At 41.8% G+C, this 24,635-nt stretch overlaps 1 protein-coding gene across 1 annotated transcript in view; it reads right to left on the reverse strand.

The window, feature by feature from the left end:
• The window catches only part of Pfdn1 (prefoldin 1), a 50,817-nt gene extending 26,480 nt beyond the window's left edge, over nucleotides 1–24,337 (reverse strand). The window contains exons 1-3 of the mRNA NM_026027.3: nucleotides 24,295–24,337; nucleotides 20,922–21,088; nucleotides 2,148–2,232 (exon numbers count right to left, since the gene is read on the reverse strand). Coding sequence (NP_080303.1) covers nucleotides 2,148–2,232; nucleotides 20,922–21,088; nucleotides 24,295–24,327 — 285 coding nt within the window. The 5' untranslated portion in view covers nucleotides 24,328–24,337. The remainder of the gene's footprint in view (nucleotides 1–2,147; nucleotides 2,233–20,921; nucleotides 21,089–24,294) is intronic.
• Between the last annotated feature and the right edge of the window lie 298 nt (nucleotides 24,338–24,635).

Here is a 24,635-nt window from a genome sequence, read left to right on the forward strand (position 1 = left end):
ATGTAAACTTGTACTAATGGTTTTGGTTCTGGTTTGTCTGCATGAAATGATAACCAAATGGGGCTGAGGAGATGGCTCAGCTGGTAAAGTGCTTGCCGTACAAATATGAGGACCTGAGTTCAGATCCCCAGCTCCCGTGGAAAAGCCAGGTAAGCTGGTGTCCACCGGCAACGATGGGGCTGGACAGGCAGACATGTGGATTGCTGGATTGTTGCCTAGCTGCAAAAAAATCATTTTTTTGTTTAACCTATATGAAAAGGCTTCATTTGGGCCTTTCAAATATTTTACTTTTCCTGAGTGAAAGCTGCAGGAAGGCTATTTCCTCTAGAGCAGCTGGGGGACACAGAGGCTGTGACACCCGACTGGGTGCTACAGGCTGGCAGGCTTGTTTCCCTAGGGTTTCTGTTTTATTTATTTTACACTGCATCTTTCTAATACACAAATATATTAAGTTAGTTTAAGTTACCAGCCAAGCTGGGCAGTTGTGGTGCACACCTTTAATCTCAGAACTTGGGAGGCAGAGACAGACAGATCTGTGAATCTGAGGCCAGCTCAATCTACAAAGTGAGGTCCAGGTCAGCCTGGGCTACACAGAAAATTCCTGTCACCAAAAAAAAATTATCAGTCAAACTAAAATAAGTCGGCCATCATTGGGAAGAGAGGCCCCTTGGTCTTGCAAACTTTATATGCCCCAGTACAGGGGAATGCCAGGGCCAAGAAGTGGGAGTGGGTGGGTAGGGGAACAGGGCGGGGGGGGGGGGGGGATAGGGAACTTTCGGGATAGATTTGAAATGTAAATAAAGAAAATATCTAATTAAAAAAAAAACTAAAATAAAACTAAGAAACCCTTAGGTTTCTTAGCTACTACATAGTCCAAGGCCACTCTAGAGCAGTGGCTCTGAGGAAGCCCCTCAGACTAGATGGGCTGTCTCCCCGATCCAGCCGAGGGTTGAGTCATAGTCTAAACCACTGCCTCAGTAGTACTGACATAAATTAAATCACGTGGCCTATGAGATCATGATGTATCCACCCTGATCACAGGAAATCTTGGTGCCTAAGAAACAGCCAATTTTTTGATCTAATGTAACCTCTGTGACATACAGGACAAACCCTTTTCCAAAGCTCCAAAGAAAATCCCATCAAAGGTTCCAGCACATGAGGAAACTGTAATAATAAACGAGTTTCCTAGTCTAGCCTCTTTTACCCAAGTTTTAAAGTTTTGTTTTCCCCATTGGAACATACAGCATCCCTCTGATTGTTTATTAAATATTAAATAATTAGTAATTTGTTTTTACTGTTTATTAATTATGGCTTCTTACCATGTCACTGTCTAGAACCCGAATCTCAGACAAAAGAACTGCAAGTAAGACAACAGTATAGGAAGGCCCCGAGAAGCTTTCACTAGTGCCTGTGAGCCTGCCCATCAGCCATAGTCCACTACTTAAACAAGGCACTACTCTTTCGTTATGACTTTTTGAATTTATCCTTTTGTTTATGACTTTTTTTTTTTAAAGAAACTGTCCACTAAGAGACAGCAGAGGGGGCTGGAGAGATGGCTCAGTGGTTGAGAGCACTAAAAGCACTGACTAAACTTCCAGAGGACCCAGGTTTAATTCCCAGCACCCATACGGCAGCTGACAACTGTCTGTAACTCCAAGCTCTGACGCCCTCACACGGACATGCAGGTGGAAGACCAATGTACATAAAAAAATAAAATAATTTTTTAAAAAAGCAGCAGAGAAAATATATTCAGATCAACAAATTATCTTTAAAATTGTCAAGTTAAAAAAAAGTTTTATTTCTGTTTGTTTCTTTGTTGAGACAGGGCTTCTCTGAGTAGTCCTGTTCTAGTTATCCTGGGGCTCTCTTTGTAGACCAGGCTAGCCTTAAACTCACAGAGACCTGCTTGCCCATGTCTCCAGAGTGCCGGGATTAACGGCATGTGCCACCACTGTCCAGCAAGAGTTTTGTTTCTTACCTTCAAATACTGTCACAGATATGGCTGTTGCACAGTTTTAACATAATTAGAACAAATTAGATAAAACCAAACTTGACCTAAACTTGCGCTGGCCATGTTTTCCTTTCGTATAACACAGCAGGATTACCGATTTTGTCCCCTGAAACGTTATGGCTGCTGTTGGGCATACCTCCAGCTCTTTAATTTTTTCTTCTGCTATTTTCTGTTTTTCTAACAGCTGGTTGTGAATTACTTCCTTGGACTGTAGAATAAACCTAGAAAACAAAAGAGTTGAAAGTTAAACCACATGACTACTGTATTCAAAACCAGTTGTTAAAAACCACAATTAACATGGCAGTCAAGAGGATGGCCGGGCTGGCAAGATGGCTCAGGGGGTAAGAGCACTGACTGCTCTTCTGAAGGTCCTGAGTTCAAATCCCAGCAACCACATGGTGGTTCACAACCATCCATAATGAGATCTGACACCCTCTTCTGGTGTGTCTGAATACAGCTACAGTATACACATTTATAATAATAAATCTTTGGGCTGGAGCAAGCAGGGCCAACTGGAGCAAGCAGAGGTCCTAAATTCAATTCCCAGCAACTACGTGAAGGCTCACAACCATCTGTACAGCCACAGTGCACTCATATACACAAAATAAATAAATAAATCTTTAAAAAAAAAAAAAAGAGGATGTCCTCTAGATTCAGGACAAAAAAAAAAAACCTGTTCTATCAAATAAACTTTGGAAACCATGGTGGGTTTCACACTTTATTGGCCAAGGAAAAGTACAGAGATAAAGATAAATTCTGCTTTCTTATTTAAAGGACATTCTGGTGTTGAAAATATTTACAGATAGGAAATAGTGGCAAAAGTATTAAAAAGTCAACATATAAGCTACAAAACTTTCCAGTAACTTTGAGTTGTCTTTTTGTGTAGACTTTTTAAAGCAGTATTTGTAAATTGGAGCGTCCTTCCATCTTTTTGGCTTTTTGTAACAGCAGTAACTCCTGACCTTTAAAGTCACAATCGAGCACTGTGCTAAGATCAATGCCTTAGTGTCCACATGGGCTCCTCACACAAAGGCACATAAGCTGTAGTGTCTTTTATTACTATTCCCAGTGTATAATACCTCTGCAGAGCTCAAAACACACAATTTCAACTTTTTCCATTTCACAGTCAGGCACATTATTTACCGCTATTGAGGGTCCAAATAGGGGGAAGTTTAATGTATTAACACTGAATTGTGACATTAAATTCATAATTCTTGCTGCAGGAAAAGGAAGAACAAACTGTTTCAGAGCCTCAAGAAAGGGAATTGAATGAAGTATTTCTCTTCTGGAACCATGGAAAATCTCCAATTACTCAAACAACTTTCAAGATTATTTAACTAGGCTAAAATAGATTTCAAGTAACAATTATGATTACTTTTTAAAGGTGATTGATTGATTGATTGATTGATTGATTGATTTTGGTTTTTTGAGACAGGGTTTCTCTGTATAGCCCTGGCTGTCCTGGAACTTACCTTGTAGACCAGGCTGGCCTCGAACTCAGAAATCCGCCTGCCTCTGCCTCCCAAGTTCTGGGATTAAAGGTATGTGCCACCACACCCGGATATTTATTTATTTTTAAGATTTATTTTGAGTACACAGTTGCTGTCTTCAGACACAACAGAAGAAGGCATCAGATCTCATTATAGATGTAAACCATATGGTTGCTGGGAATTGAACTCAGGACCTCTGGAAGAGCATTCAGTGCTCTTAACCTCTGAGCCATCTCTCTAGCCCTGGTAATTTATTTTTTTATATGCATTGTTATTTTGCCTGCATGTGTATATGTGTGAGGGTGTCAGAGGGGTGCTGGAAATTGAACCCGAGTCCTCTGGAAGAGCAGCCAGTGCTCTTAACCACTGAGCCACTCAATGCTACAACCCAACAATCTCAAATATGTAATTTTTGACAGTTTCACCTCTTTACACTTAAGGATTCAGCAGCAAAGAACTAAATATTATCTTTTAACAGAAAAGCCAAACAAATTGAGGTATCAACATTTGATTTTCCTCTGCCAACTTCAAAGAAACAACAGGATGATGCCTAGGTAGCCTCTCACCAAGAAACCGTTACCATGGATACTGAAAAAATGGGCACTCCCAAAGCAACTGGTGACCTGACAAATAAGAAAAAACTTATCTTCTCCTTCATGAAACACCTTACCATACATACTAATACAGTCCCACAAACTCTTTCATGCCAGTAATTGTTACACTCCTTCATCCATGATGTCAATCACCCAGATATATCTTCTTTTAAAGATTTATTTTACTTTTATGCGCATGATGTTTTACCTGTGTGCACTACATCTATTTCTGGGGTCCTCAGAAGTCAGAAGTGGACATCAGACCCTGGAACTGGGGTTAAAGATGGTAACAGCTACCATGTGGTGCTGGGAACTGAATCAGGGTCCTCTGCAAGAGCAGCAAGTGCTCTTCGTGCCTGGCCACCTCTCCAGCCCTAAATCTATCAAAACTGACAATTCTTCATTCTATCCTGGGAAGATGGTTCACACTCATAAAAAGTAATAATAATAATGATTAATTAATTAATTGTAGGTCTTTCCCTATAGAATCCATCATATCTAAACATTCTTACTGGACCAGAGAGACAAGTGCTATTTCAGGTAAGGCTGGGTCACACTGAGGGTTTTTCTCTTTCAGAGTCAGGGAATGTTATTCACGAAGAGCTGTCTGAATTACACAGGGTCTTAATGACGTGACATGAGAAGCATCACACAGGCAAGGTCCAGGAGTGGCCAATCATTGCATTCATGCACAATTTTCAAACAGCACTGACTGTCTACCACTGAGTAGTACTCTCAAATGATAGGCCATTAGACATCAGCTTCCTTAGTGTCTGGGAAATTTTCAAGGCTAAGATTAGAGGGCAAGTCATTACTTTATGTGGCCTTTAAAAGGAAAGTTATCTGAACGGATACTAAATCCCTTGAGCAAAAAATAAAGTCACTAGAAAGCAAGAACAGTAAACAACAGAAACACGTTGTCCATGGCCACGCATCCCTGAGGTCGCCGTGTCAGGCTGGCCAACCTCACAGGCCAGAGCCAGCCAGCCTACTACTGTGAACCTCGAGCACCTCGGTCATTCAGGTTTTAAACAAGGTAAGTATTTTATAAGTCAATTCAAACACAAAATGTATGGAAAGTTGTTTGAGCCCTCAATTCAAAGTATGGCACAGACTCTGTAGAGCTATTAGAAAAACTTCCAAAAGCTAAGACTTCTGAAAGGTTCTTAGCAAATGAGTTATCTATGATCTAAGAGGCAGTGAATTATTTGGAGAAAATGTATCATAAGTCATATTATCACAAATACAAAATACACAGTTTCCAGAAGAGAATCTCACAGATTCTCTGCCTAATTGTTTCTATAAACAAGCAGATAATAAACAAATGCAATTGAAAAATGTATCAAAAAAAAAAAAAACAAGGAAAAGAATTCTCCTGTGACAAATGATGAGCAGCCACTGTACAGGTGACAACTGGGATTACATAACCTTTATTAGAGTCATGGCTTCGAAAAGGACCTCCATTTTCACCTGAAAGCCAATGTCCTGTGGCCCTGCAAAGCCATGTGACCTTCTGCATTTACTCCTCATTTACTTGCAATTATGTCACCTGGATAACACACTTCTCTGATTTTCCCAGTCTACAAGGACCCCCACAGGCTGTGATTTATATCACACTATGGGGCTGACAGATGCGCTTCACTTCTTATCATTCAGTATGGAGCAAAAGTACTGTGCACCTCCCAGAAATACAACTCAGGACCAGTGACAACGCAGTTTGCTAGGTACATGCACCACTATTGCCCGGCATCCCTGAGAAAATTTGAAGGTCTTCAGTATTTGCACTGACAGGAAAACGGAAAACAGCAGGTAAAACAGGTGAGAGAGAGTACACCTAGAAGAATCTTCTATTCATGGCAGATTCCCAAAGGGTTTCCACCTTTTGCCTAAGAGTACTAAAAAAATAAATTTGCCTCTTTATAGCACACAATAAAACTACCTTAGGAGTGAGTAAAATAACCAAATTAAAAATATCTTTTAGTAGGGCGTGGTGGCACAGGCCTTTAATCCCAGCACTTGGGAGGCAGAGGCAGGTGAATTTCCGAGTTTGAGGCCAGCCTGGTCTACAGAATGAGTTCCAGGACAGCCAGAGCTACACAGAGAAACCCTGTCTCAAAAAAAAAAAAAAAAAAATCTTTTAAGAATATATAATTGAGGGCTGGAGAGATGGCTCAGAGATTAAGAGCACTAACCACTCTTCCAGAGGTCCTGGGTTCAATTCCCAGCAACCACATGGTGGCTCACAACCACCTGTAATGGGATCTGATGCCCTCTTCTGGTGTGTCTGAAGACAGCAACAGTGTAGTCATATACATAAAATAAATGAATAAATAATTTATATATGTGTGTGTATGTGTATATATATATATATATATATATATATATAAAATCAAGCCAGGCATAGCAGTGTATGTCTTTAATCCCAGTACTTGGGAGGCTGAGGCAGACAGATCTCTAAGTTTGAAGCCAGTCTTGTATATATAGTAAATTCTAGGACAGCCAGTGCTACATAATGAGACCCTCTTTCAAAACAAGCAGACAAAAACAAACATAAAAGGATATATAACCAGGAGCTGGGGCAATGGCTCAGTGGTTAACAGCACTCTCTGCTCTTCTACAGCACCCAGATTTGATTCCTAGCACTCACATGGTTGCTAACAACCATCTATAGCCAGGTGGTGGTGGCGCATGCCTTTAATCCTAGCACTTGGGAGGCAGAGACAGGCAGATTTCTGAGTTCAAGGCCAGCCTGGTCTACAAAGTGAGTTCCAGGACAGCCAGAGCTATATAGAGAAACCCTGTCTCAAAAACAAACAAACAAACAAACAAAAACCAACCATCTATAACTCATACATATAATCTTCACACACACACACACACACACACACACACACACACACACACACACACACACACATATATATGCAGGAGCCAGAGAGATGGCCCAGCTGAGACGACAGCATATCATTCTTGCAAAGGCCCTGGGTCTGATGCTCAGCATCCACGTCAGACAGCGCACAACCATCTGCAACTCCAGCTCCAGGAGGAGCCAACACTTCTGGCCTCTGACACATGTGCATTTACCCACCCATAGACAAAATTTAAAGCAATAAAAATTAATCTAAGCTGGGCAATGCTGGTGTATGCCTTTAATTCCTGTACTTGGGAGAAACAAGCAGGCAGCTCTCTGAGTTCCCTACACAGCAAGTTACCAGGACAACCCAAGTTACACAGAGAGATTGTGTCTTAAAAAACCAAAAAAGAAAAAAAAAAAATCTTAAGAAACAAAACTATTTAAGCCGGGCAGTGGTGGTGCATACCTTTAATCCCAGCACTCGGGAGGCAGAGGCAGGAGGATTTCTGAGCTCGAGACCTGGCTGTCCTGGTCTACAAAGTAAGTTCCAGGACAGCCAGGGCTACACAGAGAAACCCTGTCTCAAAAAAAAAAAAAAAAAAAGGCTAATAAAATGCACCCAAGGGCCAACAAGACAGCTCAGCAGGTAAAGTCGCTTCTGGAGCCCGAGGACCGGAGTTCGATCCTCAGAACTCACATAAAGGTGGAGAGAAAACCAACTCTCCAAGTTGTTCTTTGACTTCTGTACTCATGGCACAGCATGTACAAATTGCACACATGCATCTACATTGCACCCGCGTGCGCGCGCACACACACACACACACACCTACATATCTGAATTTTTTAAAGAAAAGTACTTAACCTAGGGGCTGGAGAGATGGAGAGATGCCTTACTTAGTGTTAAGAGCGCTTGTTGTTCTTCTAGAGGCCCGAGCTAAGCTCCCAGCACCCACACTGGCTAACAACCATCTACAATACAGCTCCAGGAAATGCAACTCCCTCTTTTGGCCTCTGCAGGCCCCCCCACACACACACACACATGTGCCATGCACATTTACATAAATATAAATAAAAATAATTAACCTTTTCTTATCTATGTAGAGTTAAAAAAAAGAAAACTAAAACATACACACACACACACAAGCCTCAAGTTCTCTAATGTAGTTAGACCTCAGAGGAAAAGAGAGAAAACATATAAAGAGATCATGAGCTTGCACTCTTTTTTTTTTGAGACAGGGTTTCTCTGTGTAGCCCTGGCTGTCCTGGAACTTGATCTGTAGACCAGGCTGGCCTCGAACTCAGAAATCCGCCTGCCTCTGCCTCCCGAGTGCTGGGTTAAAGGTGTGCGCCACCACTGCTCTATTGAACTTGTACTTTCTTAAGCAAAACAAACCAACCACCACTCTCAGATACTCGGTGTCCCAGCCAGTTTCAAAAAATGAAAACACATAAACACATAAAATTGGACAAAGTATAAACTACTGCAAACCAAAGATAATGACAGTCTTAAGGGCACCCAGAGAATGACACATTAGAGATAAGAATTATAACATAAGCTATGTAAGAAGACAATGGTGTGACATTTTCAAAGAGCTTAAAAAAAATTGGTATCAACCAGCATAGGTGAAAATATACTTCAAAAATAAAAGAAATTCAAACTAAAATTGAGGATATTTATCTTGGCAAACATATGCCATAGGAACGCTACAAATAGTTCCTCCACCAAGAGAAGTATAAGGACTGGGACATAGCTATGTGTCAGAGTGCAGTCCTGCCCAGCATGGACAAGACAGCAGGCTCCATCTCCAACACTTGGAAGCTTAAAGACAGCCTGGCTATATAGTGAGTTCCAGGGAAGCCTTGGCTACATAGACCCTGTCTCAAAAAACAAGCAACTTATCTAAAACCCACTTCTCTATAACCAACTAGTTCTCAAAGGCACCAAAAGTATACACTGGAGGAAGAACAACCTACTCAGGAAATGGCGCTGGGAAAACTGGAAACATGAACACAGTAGATCAAAGGTGATTCCCATTTCCCCCATACAAAACGACATCAAAGATCCAGATCCATCAAAGACCCAACACTCTTAAACTTCTAGAGGTAAACAGAAAGCACTTCAACACATTGGTACAATTTGGGTGTCCTGGTGGGAGCGGCTCACGCCTGTAATCCCAGCACTTGTACAGTCTGATTCAGGAGGGCTGCTACAAATATGAGGCCAGCCTAGGATACACAGTGGGTTCTAGCCCCCATTATAAATTGGACATCCTACCCCAAATAAATGAGAGAGACAGAATTGTTGTGTCCGGCCAGCAGACCACAACCTGGGTTCTAGCCTGGAAAGGCATTTTGGAAACCTGGAAGAGAAGAGGGGCTAGGTGGCGAGAGAAAAGAATGTAGCCAAGACAGTTACTCTGATCAAGGCTCAAATTTTATTGTTGCGACACTAGTTATGAAGGAAGGGGGAGGGGACCCGATTCCCGCCGAATAATCTCTGGTCCAGTAGAAAGGTGCACGTGTGTGGCTCCGCAGGTTCCAGCAGTGGGCGTGGCAGAACGAATGAGCAGGAAGCTCCACCCCTGAGCAAGCAGGTTTCAGGCTAGGGGAGGGGAGACTACACAGAATGACTTTCTAGACAGGATCTTCCAAAATCATGGGAAACAAGATGCTATTCTATTAAACTACCTTGTTGTTTGAAACAGGATCTCCCTATGTAGCCCTGGCTGGCCTCAAAATTCCTTTATAGGCTGACCTCAAACCTACCTCCGCTTCCAGAATACTGGGATTAAAGATGTGAGGCAACATCCCCAACTCCACCTTGGTTTTCGAGACAGGAGCTCTCACTGGGACCTGGGGCCCATCAATCAGGTTAGGCCAACTGACTAAAGAGCCTTAGTGAACTGTAAGTATATACAATCATGCATGCCCATCTTTTTACCTAGGTTCAAGGGATTAAACTCAGGTCTTCATGCTTATTTGGCAGAACTTTTCTGGTTGAGTTATCTCATAGACACAAACACACACATACACTAACAAACACTCATTAAGATGAATCCTAATTTTCACCAAGTGAAGACATAGTAATTAATTACCTAAGTATGGTAACAAATACATTTAATCCCAGCACTCCGGGCCCGAGGCAAGAGAACTACAACTTCCAGCCAGCCAGAGTTACACAGTGAGTCTTCCTTATCTTTAGTCCCCACACTCCAGAGGCAGACAAAGTGAACCTCTAAATTCGAGACCTGCCTGGTTGCTATGAGTGACTGTCCTCCAAGCATATCAACTGCCATCTTAGAGAGTTCAGTTGTAACCCCTGGCAAAAAGATTATCCCAGCTAGGCCTGTTAACTTTGTATCCCACCTCATGGAGGGGGAGGGTAGAAGAATCTCACCTAAGTATCTAGCCACCTACTGCGGGCTGTATGTAACTCTGTCATTTGATTGCACATGGCCTCTGAGTAGCATTAGACAGACCAGGGAAGACAAGAGGAGGGGGCTCCATCTATGCAGCTACAAGGACACACTCATTCCTAGAAAAAGGTTTTCCAGGTGCAGTTTGCTGAGGAGGAGGGCACTCACACCCCTGTAGATAACCCCAATAAACTCATTGGCTCTCCAGAGTGAACTTGGGCAGAATTGTGCCTAAGCTGTCCTTGGGCCTTAGGAAAAGGGGTAGACATTGCTTATGTCTCCTCCTGGGAAGTAATTTTAGCAACATGGCCTACTTAGTAATAGACACACAATGAGTTTTTTTTAAAAAAAAAAAAAAAAGGTACGGCAAAACAACGAGGAACCTGTCTATGCTGACGGCGCTTCTGTAAACATGGTAACGCTCCTAAAACCTGCCAGACCAAATGTAAAGTGGGGTGGGAGGGAGAGGCTCCAAGATTTGCAAGCAGTGAAAGGACGGAAAGGCCATTGGCTGAAATGAGGAAGACTGAGCAACATGGCTTATTCATAAAGAGCAAGAACTTTAATGTTGGCCAAGTTAATTCTGAGATACCGATTAAACCACCAACAGAGATGCTAAGTAGACAGCTGGATAAACAAATTCACAATGCAGTCCAAGTTAAAGATAAAAATGTGAGACTTGTCAGTATGTAAGAAAGCATTTGGAGGTTGGTGATGTTGTTGAGCCATTACAAGGCCTGCCTGGTATGCAAAGAGCCCTGGGTTCAATCTCCCAATAGAATAAACCAGGTGGTGGCACATGCCTGTAACCCCAGAGCTTAGGAGGTAGAGGCCAAGAGAATCAGAAGTTTAAAGTCCGAGCTTGAGAAATGGCTCAGCTGGTAAAGTGCTTGCTCTGCAAGCTTAAGGACCTACGTACAGATCCACAGTGCTCATGTGAAAAGCCTGAAGGTGCACACCTTGTGATCAATCCTAGGGCTGGGGAGGCAGTCAGGAGGCTCCCTGGAGCTAACTAATTTTGCCGAACTGGTGCATTCCAGGTTCAGTGAACTGAGGAGATGGCTGAGAAGATGCCTCAGGTGGTTTAGAGCATTTGCTGCTCTACACATACACACACACACACACACACACACACACACACACACACACACAATACACACATGGAACTTCAAGGTCATACTCAGCTATATAATAAACGTAAGGTCAGCCTGGGCTATGTAGGATATGCTATCTCAGAGGGGGTGGGAGGGAGGGACCGGGAAGACAATTAAATATAAGAAAGGCGAGAGGGGAGAAAATCTAACTGGTAAGCCCAGGGTCAATCTAGTATTTACGAATGTGAAGGAAAAGAAAACAGCCTGAGAGTGAGAAGGATGCTGGTTGGGTCTAGAGGAAAGTCAAGCCAGGGAGAAAGAACAGGTGCAGGCGCGCAGGCGCAAGTGCAGGCGCAGCTGGACTCCTCCCTGAGGGGTCAGGTGAGGGCGGGGAGTACACTCCAGGGACTAGATGTCCACAGCTCCTGAGGACCCCAACCCCACCTACGCACATTCTGTGTTGGGACAGGTAATGTGCACTGCAAGGTTCAGTTTGTACTAATTTAAAAAGCACTGTCTATTTTTAAGTCAGACCATAACTCCTGAAATGGAAGCTGTAGTACGCTAATCTATTTTAAAACAGACGTTTATTTTGGGTCACTATTTGGCGTTCTAAGCATTCTGGGAAATAATCACCTCTGATGTTCACCACTTTATTCTGGCCTCATCAAACCTCAAATGCTGAGGGAAATGTAAGAAAGCTGGCTCCTTCCTGTTAAAAATGTAATCTTTACTTTTCTAGTAGGTTAAAATGTAATTCTAGAAAACTATAATCAAGGATATGAGTACTGGTGAACATATACAGGCAGATAATCAAGGATATGAGTATTAATGAACATATATAGGCAGAAAGCCAACCAATTTGATGACAGGAAGTCATCAAGAACAGTTTAAGACCCGTCAAGAGTCATTCATAACCATCCAGGCTGCATATTGGAAGCTGGTGTGGCAATTCCAGATCTTGGACGTCTAAGTCAGGAAAATCAACCTCGGTTGGAAACTAGCATCATCTGCATAATGAATTCCTCCAACCCAGGCTAGGCTACAATGTGAGAACATGTCTCAAAATGAAGCAAAACAAAACAAAAAACAGACTGCACGCTGTCATCTAACTCTCTCAGTCTCAGCAAACATAAAAAGATGGGCAGAGAGCAGCCATGAGTTCTTACCTATTTAGAGATGTTTTTAATACCAGGCTCTAGATGCTTCAAGGCTTTGGTATCAGAGTAATTTAAGTCCACTCTGAAGCCAAAAGGATAATGTCTTCCAAACATCTGCTCCATTTCACAGTAACTGATAAACAAGAGAAGCCGAGGAGACCTCAGCAGGTGATTTCCACCAAGCCTGGCCACCTGAGTGTGCGTCCCAGGACCTACCTACATGGTGGAAAGGGAGAAGTGACTCAAGTTGTCCTGACTTCCAAGTGTGCTCCCACATACAAGACACTAAGTAAGGAAAATAATCACTTTTTTTTTAGAAAAAAGTGGCTCAATGGCTAGAAGTTCTTGCTGCAGTTCCAATGGCCCCAAGTTCAGTTCCTAGTTACCCACATGAGGCAGCTCATAATCACTTGTAATTCCAAGGTACACACACACACACACACACACACACACACACACACACTTTTTAAAACGGGAAGAGAGAGGTAATAAGAATTCCTCTCAGAATCAATCCTTTTGTCTCAGCTCCATGTACCCAGCAATGGATTACCATCACTTGGTAATTAGGCCTGTGCCATCACTCCTAGAGCCCAGCAATTTTTGATACAAGTAACAAATCATGTGTACCAACTATGTGTACATGCAGTGGTATAAGCCTCGTGCACTGAGTCGGTTCTTTCAAGTCCATTTTGGGCATTTCATTAAACAGTCCTTGACATAAGCATTTCAGCCATCTCATTCAAACAGATTAGACAGCAAACTGCTCCTAAATTTATCACAATGACATAAGTAGCAGTTAAAATCAGACAATCCTTTAGTACAACTTAAATTTTACTGTTTGTCTCAAGTTAACTAGAACATCATTTCTCAGTAACAAAGTAACACAGGTTGTTTCAAGTCAGTGGTATCTGACCCCTTCCCCAGTTAACTATTCTGACTCTTGTTTATCATCAACTTAGGTTCACCATGTTGCTGTCAGGTTGCTGAATAACGGCTACCTTCATGCAACAGAGGCAAACTATGTTTAGTCCTTTCTGTGGGAGATATACCAAGTCTTTTTAAAAAACTATTTCTAATTATTTTATTTTATGTGTATTTTGCCTGTATGGGTGTTTGTGCGCTGTGTGCGCGCCTTAGCTCATGGAAGCTAGAGGAGGACATCAGGTCCCCTGGAGTTATAGATGGTCGTGAGCTACCATGTAGGTGCTGGGAATTGAACTCTGGTCTTCTGGAAGAGGAAGCAGCCAGTGTTCCCAATCACTGAACCATCGCTCCAGCCCCTATAGCAGGTCTGTTGATGTCAGGAATTGTAGATGCAAAGTACTAGAATAAATGGATTACATTCTTTAAAAAGAAACAAAAAGAAAAAGAAAAAAAAAAAGAAAAGAGAAGAGAAGAAAGAAAGGAAGGAAGGAAGAAAAAGAAAGAAAGTAAGTAAGTTTAGTTAAAGCCTAAAAATAAGTAACCTCATAACAAGGATATATTAAGTGAAAATATATTTTAGCACATTTGCACTATTTAAGAGACTTTTTTCCTTTTAACAATTGATTGTAATTAGCACATTTTCAAAATTAATTTCCTGTATTTCAGTGAGAATGTTTACATTCTGGGAAACATGGGAGGGGAAGACAGGAAGGAATTATTAAAGACTTCTTCTGCAGAAGAAACATGACGATGTAAGACTTACGCAAACGTCTGCTAAGCTCTGTGACCTAAAAACAATTATGTCACACAGCAGGAGGACAGTCGTAATGAGCATCAAGTTTTTAAGTGGTTGACAGCTTAAGGAAATTAAGATTACTCAAAGGTCCCCTCTCTCTGGAGTCCTAAATCTGGGAGGGAGATGTGCCCATCTGGGGTTCTATACATATTCCACATCAACAAAACTGAAGTCATTTTCCCCACACAACAGGAAGTGTTGTTTTTCTTTCCCTCAGAACTGTGAGCAATGACAGCAATGGCTTTAAATGGCTCTGTATAAAAACATAAGGAGGGTGAGTCCTGTTCTATTAGTAAGAGTAGCCGAGCAGCAAGAACCTCTCTTCTTTTAAAAATAAAAATCTTTTAAAGTAAAAAATAAAAATACTACCTTTGAAAATTATCTTTGCAGCTGAGTGGTAGTGGACACCTTTAATCTCAGCACTGGGGAGGCAGAAACTGGTGGATCTATGAGTTTAAGGCCAGCTTGGCCTATAGAGCAAGTTTCAGGATAGCCAAGAATACACGGAGAAACCCTGTCTCAAAACACAACCCCCACAAAAAATAAGGAAAGAAAGAAGGAAGGAAGGGAGGAAAGAAGGAAGGAACATTATCTTTACATTGCTTTCTAAACTAAAAAATACAAGTTACTCCCATGAAAAGAATACAAAAGGAACTTGTAAATTTGCATTTATAATAGGGCTCTCCCACCAAAAGTATTCTATACATTTTTTTCCCACCTTCACTTAGATTTAAATATCTAAATCTAGGCCTGAGAGAAATGTTCCAACAGTTAAGAGTACTGGATGCTGCTCTTCCAGAGGGTCTGAGTTCAATTCCCAGCATCTACATGGAGGCTCACAACCATCTTTAACTGTAGTTCCATGGGCTCTGACTGATGCCTTCTTCTGGTGTGCAGACTGTACACACAGACTAAATACATAAATAAACAAATCTTTAAGACTAGTAATAAACAAACATACTTGATTCTTATGAGAGCAATAGTACAGCTATGTTTATTGTACCAACAGCAGTATAAACAATGCCAACAATGTTTGCTGTGCTACGCTTTCTAGATATTATTTCCTAATCTCCTGGAAATAAAATACAACTTTCTTCAGCTTTAAAATTACCTCACGTAACTGGAAGATAAACTTTATATAGATACATGATATTGTAAAAGGGCTGAAAACTTCAGATGCACAACTGCTATCTCTACTGATGCTTAACCTACATGAACTAACTACTCCTCCTACTTTTAAGGGATGTCACAAGTGAAATTATGTGTCAACAGTCACACTAGCAAGTAAGATAACAGCATGGACATCATGATTTTAAACAGAGGGCAAGTTGACCGAGCTGTGCTGAAGAGTTCAGACTTCTTTATCCTAATTAGCTGAAAATGTGCTTGAGAGCTTCTCACAGAGCAGCGCTTGGCTATCTTGCACCTACTATTTTACCCTCTACCTATGCAGCATTTAACTTAAGTTTGTACTTCTGGATCTTGCAACCAACAAAGATCAACCATAAAATTACTTCAACAAGTAGAAATAGCCACACTCCCCAACAGCAACCTCTGCATTGCTAGACGCTTATCCAGCTGGTAGATTTATACCATTGTTCATTCTTAGTTCCTTAAATGTAAAAAAATACCCACAGAATGGAAGCATACCTCTAAATTGGTTTAAATATGGCACCAAGTTATTTTTAGTCACGCTTTAAAAAGGGACTTATCATTCTTCTCAAAGGCTAATCTACTCAAGTTGCTCCCATGTTAAAAAAATAAAAATAAAAGGCCAATTTATCTGTTTTGAAAATTAGAAATGTTATTTATGCGCTGCTCAACAAAATGTTAGGACAGTCCTCACATCAAATCGAGGTCAGAAACATGCCTATTATTTGTAAAAACAGTCTTTTCAAGTACTAGCACCGTTAAATGTTATCTATGTGTACTTAAATACAATTCTTATCAAAACATTAAAATTATTTTTTTTTAATTTCTCATCCTGTACTATACAGAGTGAAAAGGAAAACTCACATGATCAGAAATTGTTTTGTATGGGGGGGGAGAAGAAACATTCACATTACATTTATTTGAAATCTGAATTCCCTCCTTGCACGATAGAAAGATGCAAAGACAAACACTTCCAAATAGCCAGACAGACCAGCCCACAGTTGTAACTTTCATCACGCTTCTCAAAGCGGATCGGTGAGATCAGCTCACAAACAGCTTAGGCAGCAGAACTAGAAATCGGTGGTAGTAGTATCAGGCTACATAACAGCCTCTCCGAAGAATATGAAGTAAGAGAACGAAAATGTGCTGGCAACGACCCAAAAGACGGACAGACACAGCTTTGAGCGATGAAGCTTGGGGCTTACAGTGGAGAGCAATCCATCTTCTCTGACCCCACAGCTTGGCTTCCCTTACTTTAACCCCAAAATAGCCACACAGAAGTTATTTAACACTATCAAACTTCTCTCTAAATATAAGCTGAAGGGCATGTGGGCTTGCAAAGATCTGCTTAAATACATACATAACCTTAAAAAAGGAAATCTGTCTTCCAGCTATGTGAGGATGGAAAGAGGCAGACAGGATTATACTGAAATTACACTGTACAGAATAGCCTTTGTTCTCCCCAAGAACTGTGCCCACAGCATCTTTCTGGAGGTCTAGGGATTTCTTTGTTGTGAGTTTTGACACTTTAAAACTGACTGGCATTGAAAATTAGTCAGATTAATCAAGTCAGATCAAGTAATTCTGTTAAGAAACAATTCCTCTACTTTAGTCATAATGTTACTTTGTTTGTCAGTTTTGAGTCAGTATTACTATGTAACCAGGTTGGCCTGGAACTCCTCTGTAGGCTAGAGTGGCCTGAAATTCAACAATCCTCCTGCCCAGCCCCCCAGTGCTGAGATTTAAGGCATTTACCACCACTTGTAGCTTTATATATTACTTTTATAATTCCATCTTGGCCAAATCATGAATTAAAATAGGGTTGTGAAATCAATTCTTGAACCTCTGATAACTTCGAAGCATAACTTTTCTCTAAAGAATCAAGAAGATGGGTATGTCAGTGCAGGCCTATAATCCTAGCATGCGGAGACAGAGGCTCTAAGAGGATCAGAAACTCAAGACCACTCTCTGCTACAGAGTTTAAGGCCAACCTAAGCTATCTGAGACCCTATGTCAAATAAACAAACAAAAAAGAACCCAAAAAATGCTGTTATTTTAGCCTGAAAAACAATCAGATTCAACTCACGTCAATATGTATTTATTTAACATGTATTTTGTGCCAAACATTATTCTGAGAGTGGAGAAACCAAAAGCGATAGGTGTAATGGTCTCAAGGGAGTCGATCTGGTTGGGGAGATCCATGACACACTCGACACGCTCTGCTGACAGTCAAAACAAAGAGCCTTGGTATTGTTGAAGGAAAGATGGGTACATCTAGAAAACTTCCAAAGGCATCACAAGATCTAAGCCATATCTTGAAGGATGAGAATTTCACAAGGGAAAGAGAAATGCTGAAGGCCAAAAATGGAGTAACCAAAGATCCCCCCACACAAACAAACAAACAAAAACCCCCACAAAACATGACATGAAAAAAAAAAAAAACCAAAGAAGCAAAAACCATGTGGCAAGGGTAAAAATGTGTGGTGCGTGTGCTGGGTCTCTTTCCCGCCCTCCATGACAGACATCACGAATCAGCCAAAACATATTTAAAAACCATATAAAGTCTCAAAATCCTCCTGAACAGATAAAACAAAAACAAGGACCACGGGATGAGATGTCTGTGCTACTCTAAATCTACGAGCAGGAAGCTGCAGGACCTGAGGCTGGATGGGTCAATTAAAAACGAAGTATCTGACCATGAGTGTGAGGCTAACAAGAGTAGATTTTCCCTTATAAGGACTGAGGATAATAAGCAAAGGGTCTGTGAGGGATGATTGGTTCTGGCATGGTGAAGAATGGATGTGAGCAGGCCTGGGAGTAGAAAGAACAAGTGAGCAAAAATTCAGGCTAGGCTGGGCTACATGAAACCTATTCTACCAAAAAAAAAAAAAAAAGAGGAATGTTGCTAATTGTGGGTCAAAAGAAAAGTAGAAAAATCTACTGCAGACTCGAAAACAAAACAGGGTTTTGGATTTTAAAATCTTGTTTCAAAATATAAACTATGGGGTAAAGTCACATGGTCAGAATTCTCACGTAGTACTTAAAAGGGAAGGGAAAGGCTGGAATAACAATGAGACTCCTCCAGATTACTCAAGACCATAAACTCAGAAGGAGGCATTCCAGGGTTAGCATCTAGAGAGGCAACATCCTCATGACCAGACTGGCACTCAGCAAGTCTCTCCAGCCCCGCGGCACCAATCCTCTGTCTGGCCAAGTGACAGAAGCATTTCACCTCACATGCCCTACAATGCAGGGCAAGCTCACGCTGAACCAAGTGCAGAACTCAAAGCTCCTTTTAAAACCAAGGCTCATCCAAAACTCTAAAACTGCACATTTCTCTTAAGAAACATAATTTATATAAAATAATACCATTCTACCATTAAGTACCCATATGTAAGCCTTTAAACTCTGTAATACTTTGCATGAACTACAATCTACTTGTAGAATTTTGGACAATATGAAAAAAGAAAACTAACTCCCACAACTTATGCACAATGCTTACTAAATGTCATTATTCTAAAGAAATATAAAACTTTAGGGATGGGGGTGCAGCTTAGTGGCTGAAGACTTGTCTGGCATGCTCAAAGCCCTAGGTTTGATTCTTAAAATCAAACATAAAACAATTAAAATTTAAAACTTTTTGAAAATTGAGAACATTATTTTCAATGAAGTACACAGAGTAACCCTAGCCCTTGGAAGATGGAAGGTCAGATGGGCAAGGTCTCTGAGAAGCTAGCAGGAAGCTAGCCTGGGCCACGTGAATCCCCATCTCATAAATCAACAAAGCGTTGGGGGTCAGGGGGAGCGCTACATATAATCCCAGCACTCAGGACGCAGAGGCAGGTGGTGGTTCCCTTTGAGTTCAAGGCCAGCTTGGAAAAAACAAACAAATCAATCACAAACAAAAACTTTATAACTTTAGCTATTATAAACAAAGGCTAAAGTAATGGTGTGAATTCCAAGTAATAGGCTGGCATCACTGTTTTAAGACCCAAGGATACTCAAATTAAGGGATGAAAATTACCCTGCAGTGAATGCCAACATTTCCTGCTACGTGACACACAATCAAGGGTTCTACTTGGTTCCCATTCTGTTCTGTACCATTAACAACCTCACAAACTGGAGCTAATACTGAACAGCACCTGTAATCCCCGCCCTTGGTGACGTGAGGCAGGAGGACAGAAGTTCAGTCACCCTCTGCTACACAGAGTTGGAGGCCAGACTGAGAAACAGAACATCTCAAAATTAAAAACAAGAACTCACAAAAGGGGCTCTCGTTCTCTTAAAATAAGACCAAATGAAAAACATGTGAACTGAAGAGAAAATATCTGCGGTTCCAACCTTTACCATCACTCCTCAGCAGAAAGAATAAATTAGTCACGGGAAGGGTCACCTTGTCATGATGTCATTCTAAAGTCATTACAGAACTCTACACATGTTATGCTTCCTCCCAGTCAATCACAAAAGAAGTCATCCCAAGACGGAGGTCAAATTCCATTCTAACTAAAAGCTCTCCAAACTTAAAGGCCCACCTAGTCCATAACATCCAAAGGCCAAACACAGAGCCCCTCCCCTCCACCTTAAAGACAATCAGCTCTTCCCCATTAGCTAACTGAAATGGAATGTGGCCCGTACACAAGGGCTTTCCCAGTCTTCATGTTCTCAGAAAACATAAAGACGACTTGATCTCTCTCATGAGAAGAATATGTTTTTGATAGAAAGAATGTAACGTGAGTGGTTAATTATGTCAACAAACAGGGCTTTTCAGCCCCTTCCCTGCTCACTAGCCCATGCCCACTCTCAGGAGTGCTCTTCCTTTCTCAATAACCTGTCTCTATTTCCACTCCTTTAGAATGCTTTAAAATAAAGCATTAATAGATTATATTGATAATTAGTACAAAGCATAAATTAGTGGGCATCTGCACTCACTCACAAAGACCAACACACAGCCATACCATGCATACATAGTCAATGAAAAATATTTTTGAAAGGGGAGTGGCTGGAGAGAGCTTTCAGCAGTTAAAGATTCTAGCTGCTCCTGCAGAAAGAGGACCCAAGTGCAGTTGCCAGCACCGATATCACGAGGCTCAGAAGCACCTACGTCTGGGCCCAAGAGATCTAACATTTCCATGGGCATGGGCATGGGCATGGGCAGGGTGGGGTGGGGTGGGCAGGGAAGTCTCAGGCACAGGCACACATACCCATGCCCCGACAGAGAGTGAGAGAGAGTGAAAAACATAAAATTTTAAAACACACACCTGGGGTTTTATGCCTTTTTTTTTTTTAAAGATAGCTTTTGCAAGTTATTTCTCTATTTTAACCCAAGTTTTCTTTTTTAAGTAACCCAATTTGAAAATAAACCATTCTGCCATTTAATTCCCCTGAAGCCTCTCCTAAGAGAGCCCCGTGAAGGGTGCGCTGATTTACTCACATTCTTCCTACACCTTCGTACATGTTAGTCTCATCTACCAGCGTCATGATCTCCGTGTCCGTAAGGTGTGCGTGCTTTTTCGTTCTGTTCAGCTGTTCAATCTGTATGTCTGCAAGCTTCACCTTCTGTTGAGTATCGATAACTTTGGCTTGAAGCTCTGTGAAGGCCTGAGAAAAACAAGTGCTTGATTTAGGAAATTAAACTTTCAAGTCAAATTTAGATTTGTTAAAACAGATCATGCTAACTTGACAAAGCTGTAAGATTTACCAAGATAAGCATAGATAAAAGTCAACAGAATGATCACACTATGCAAATTCTAAATGTACCCTATTCATTGACCCTATCCATAGACCGCATGACCAATATGAACACAAAAACAAATGTGCATTAAAAAAAAAAAAAGCCATATTTATCAAGTAGCCAGAGAGTAATAAAAGGGATAAATAAAATACTCAGGAGATAAACCCAGAGACCCAAAGCAGGAAACAACGTACTACATCTGCATTGCATAACTAGAATCCAAAACACCCACGTTATTTCAAAATCCTGGCTGTAGAGCCAGACCTGGTGTCTCCCACCTATAATCCTAACAACTGGGAGTCAGAAGCAGGAGATTCAGGAGTTGTTTGGGACTCAGATTTGTAAGATATTCGAGACCAGGCTGAGCTACAAGACACCTAGTCTCACAAAAGATATTTTTTTTTTTAGGACCAGTGAAATTGACTCAGCAGAGAACGGCACTGTCCACCAGGCCTGATAACCTAAGTTTGATCCCTGGGAACTACATAGTAAGAGAACACTTGAGCACACTTGTATATGCACACACAAACATTTTAAAATTATTTTTTAATCTATCTATAGATAAATAGATGGGTGGACAGACAAACAGAGGTCCATGAGGTGGCTCAGCAGGTAAAGGTACCATGCCTAACAACCAGAGTTCCAGCCCTAGAACCTGAACTCACATGATAAAAGGAGAAAACATTTTATATAAAGCTTTATATATAAAGCTAAGATTTACATATCAGGCATAGAAATGCACACTTTTAATCCCAGCACTCAGAAGGATCTCTTGTGATTTCAAGGCTAGCCTGGTCTACCTACATAGTGAGTACCAGGCAAGTCCAGGACATATGGTGAGACCCTGTCTCAAAAAAGAAAAAGAGAGAAAGAGAAAATGTAAAGGCTGAGATTTATAGCATGAGAGAATGCTGTATAAGGCTAAGTTTACATGTTTCAAGACAAGAATGGCAAAAAGCAAGATCCACATACTTAGCATCCCCAGAACAATAACAAGTGGCGTCTTTTATTAGGAACAGCTATTTCAGCTGTTGTATTGCTTAGGCAAAGGTTAACCAGAGGCAGCTACTTAAGATGTTACTTATAGGAGCTAGGGAAACAGTTCAGTCAGCTGACCCAGGGTTCACTCCCCAGGACCCACAAAGAAAGCTGAGCTTGGGAGCTGATGGGATGGCTCAGGGGTTAAGAGCACTGGCTACTCTTGCAGAGGACCAGGTTTGGTTCCCAGTACCCACATAGCAGCCCACAACCACCTGTTAACTACAGTTTCAGGGGAGGCAAAGCCCTCTTCTAGCCTGAGAGGGCTGCACACATATGGTATACAGACATTCGTGCAGGCAAGATACATACATAAAAATACAAGTTTCTTCTGTTGTTTAATGCTAGGCATGGAGGCAAGGGGGAAAAAAGGTCCCTAAAGCTCACTAGACAGACAATCTAGCCAAAGTGGCAATCCCTAGGTCCCAGTGAGAGGTCCTGGGAATGCTGGAAGCCCTGGGTGCAAATACTAGCACTGGGGAAAATGGGTGGGGGTGCATGCCAACTACATAACCAAGTTCCAGGCCAGCCCAGGCTACATGAGACTCGGTCTCTTAGAAAAAACAAGACCAGAATCTGGGCCAGCAGACAGCTCAGCTTGCCTAGAAGGCCAGACAAGAGTTCAGTTCCCAGGACCCACTTCATAAGAGAGAGAAAAGCAACTCCCATAAGTTGTTCTCTGACCTCCACGAAGCACCTTGCAAGCATGTCTACACACACACACACACCTTTCAAAAATGTTTCTCACCTAAAGAACCTACTGATTGAAAAAAAAGGCCACAATAATACCAAATCCTAGACTCGGTCTTAAAGATGTGTTTATTATTGTGTGTGTGCTTTGGGACCAGTGAACTTCGTTGTGCCTCTAAACCATTAGAGAACAACTTTGAGCAGTTCTCTCCTTCCGGCATGGATTCTAGGGATAGCACTTAACCAGCCAGGCTGCCTGGCAAGTGTCTCACCCACTGACCCATTTTTCTGCCTGAGGCTCAATCTTTTAAGACTTTTCTTGCCAGGGACCCTAGCACGCATCTGTTACCCTAATATTCAGAAGGCAACAGCACTAAAGTGCATTAGGGGTTCAGGGCCTAACCAAACCAAACTAAGCCAAACCAAACAAGCCACAAACCAAAAGACACTAGAAGTTTCCCTCTTTAGAAAAGTAAGTTTTAGCAGAATGAATTCTAGGGCCCTCTCTAATTATAACTAACTCTCCACAAGGAAAGCACAGTCAGGGTTCTCAGACTGTTAAGTAGCAAAAAATGTTTCCAAATAACAACCCATTTATAAACTGGCTTTTGACTCAAGATTGTAATTCCCAGAACTCAAGAGGCTGAGGCAGAAAGATTGCCTGGAGTTCAAGGCCAGCCTGGCTACATAGTAAGTCTCTAGAACACACTGAGTGAGACACTGTCACAAAAAAAAAAAAAAAAAAAAAAAAAAAAAAAAAAAACCATTTCTAAGCAATGAATTGAACAAAATAACAATAACCATACTAATCCAATTCCTCTGAAAGGTCTTTTGGAAAGCTTACGTGGGGAGCAGGGGTGGTGTGTGAGTTCTTTACAAAGGTGATGGGGAAGGTATGGTATAGAATAAATGACCTAAAAGCAAAGGTTGAACCTGGAGTTTTTCAAATCAAATGAGGAATCCAAACTGCAGGTGCGCCTCCTGCAAGCACCGTGACGGGCATCACTGTGAGACGCTGTCTTCAGTTCAGGCTAGGAAATTGGGGTCCCGGCGGCTCCAAAACACAGAGAGATGTCTCTGAAGTTCCAACCTAAGGACACACTGCAGCCCAGCCCGCGCGTGACCCAGCAACCCAACCCACCCGCCTGAAGCAGCTCCTGCCACCAAGAGGCTCCACCTGAAGCAGAACAGGTCCCGTCTCAGGGCTCCGGGAGGCCAGACCCCGCCCCCTACAGTCTCCTTCCTCCAGCGAGACGCGAGCCTCACCCCCTCCCGCCCCCGTTCTCCTCCTCACTCGCTTCATCATTCAAACAGAAGGGTCTGTCTGCTGAAAAGCCCCCTTTACCTTCTTCAACTCCAGATCCACGGAGGCGGCCATATTGGAGCACTCTCTGCGCCTGCGCTAGAGGCAAGCCGGAAAGGGGTGGGGGAAGGGCGTTTTCAGGTTTTATTAGTAGGCTTCTTTCTGCGCCTGCGCAAAAGTGAACCTCCACTAGCCCGGATTTCTCACTCTAATCTATCTACCCTACTCTACCACTCTGCTACGAGACAAGTGACCCTGAACATTGAAATTCTGATTATACTTGATAAACAACGTGTAACTGCTGAGATGTGGCTCGGTCTTATCTTCCACATACAATTAGACAAACATCTGCATTTGGGCTGCAGAATTGAAACAGGTTTGAG

Source organism: Mus musculus, chromosome 18 (assembly GCF_000001635.26).
Source record: "Mus musculus strain C57BL/6J chromosome 18, GRCm38.p6 C57BL/6J".
Classification (NCBI taxonomy): domain Eukaryota; kingdom Metazoa; phylum Chordata; class Mammalia; order Rodentia; family Muridae; genus Mus; species Mus musculus.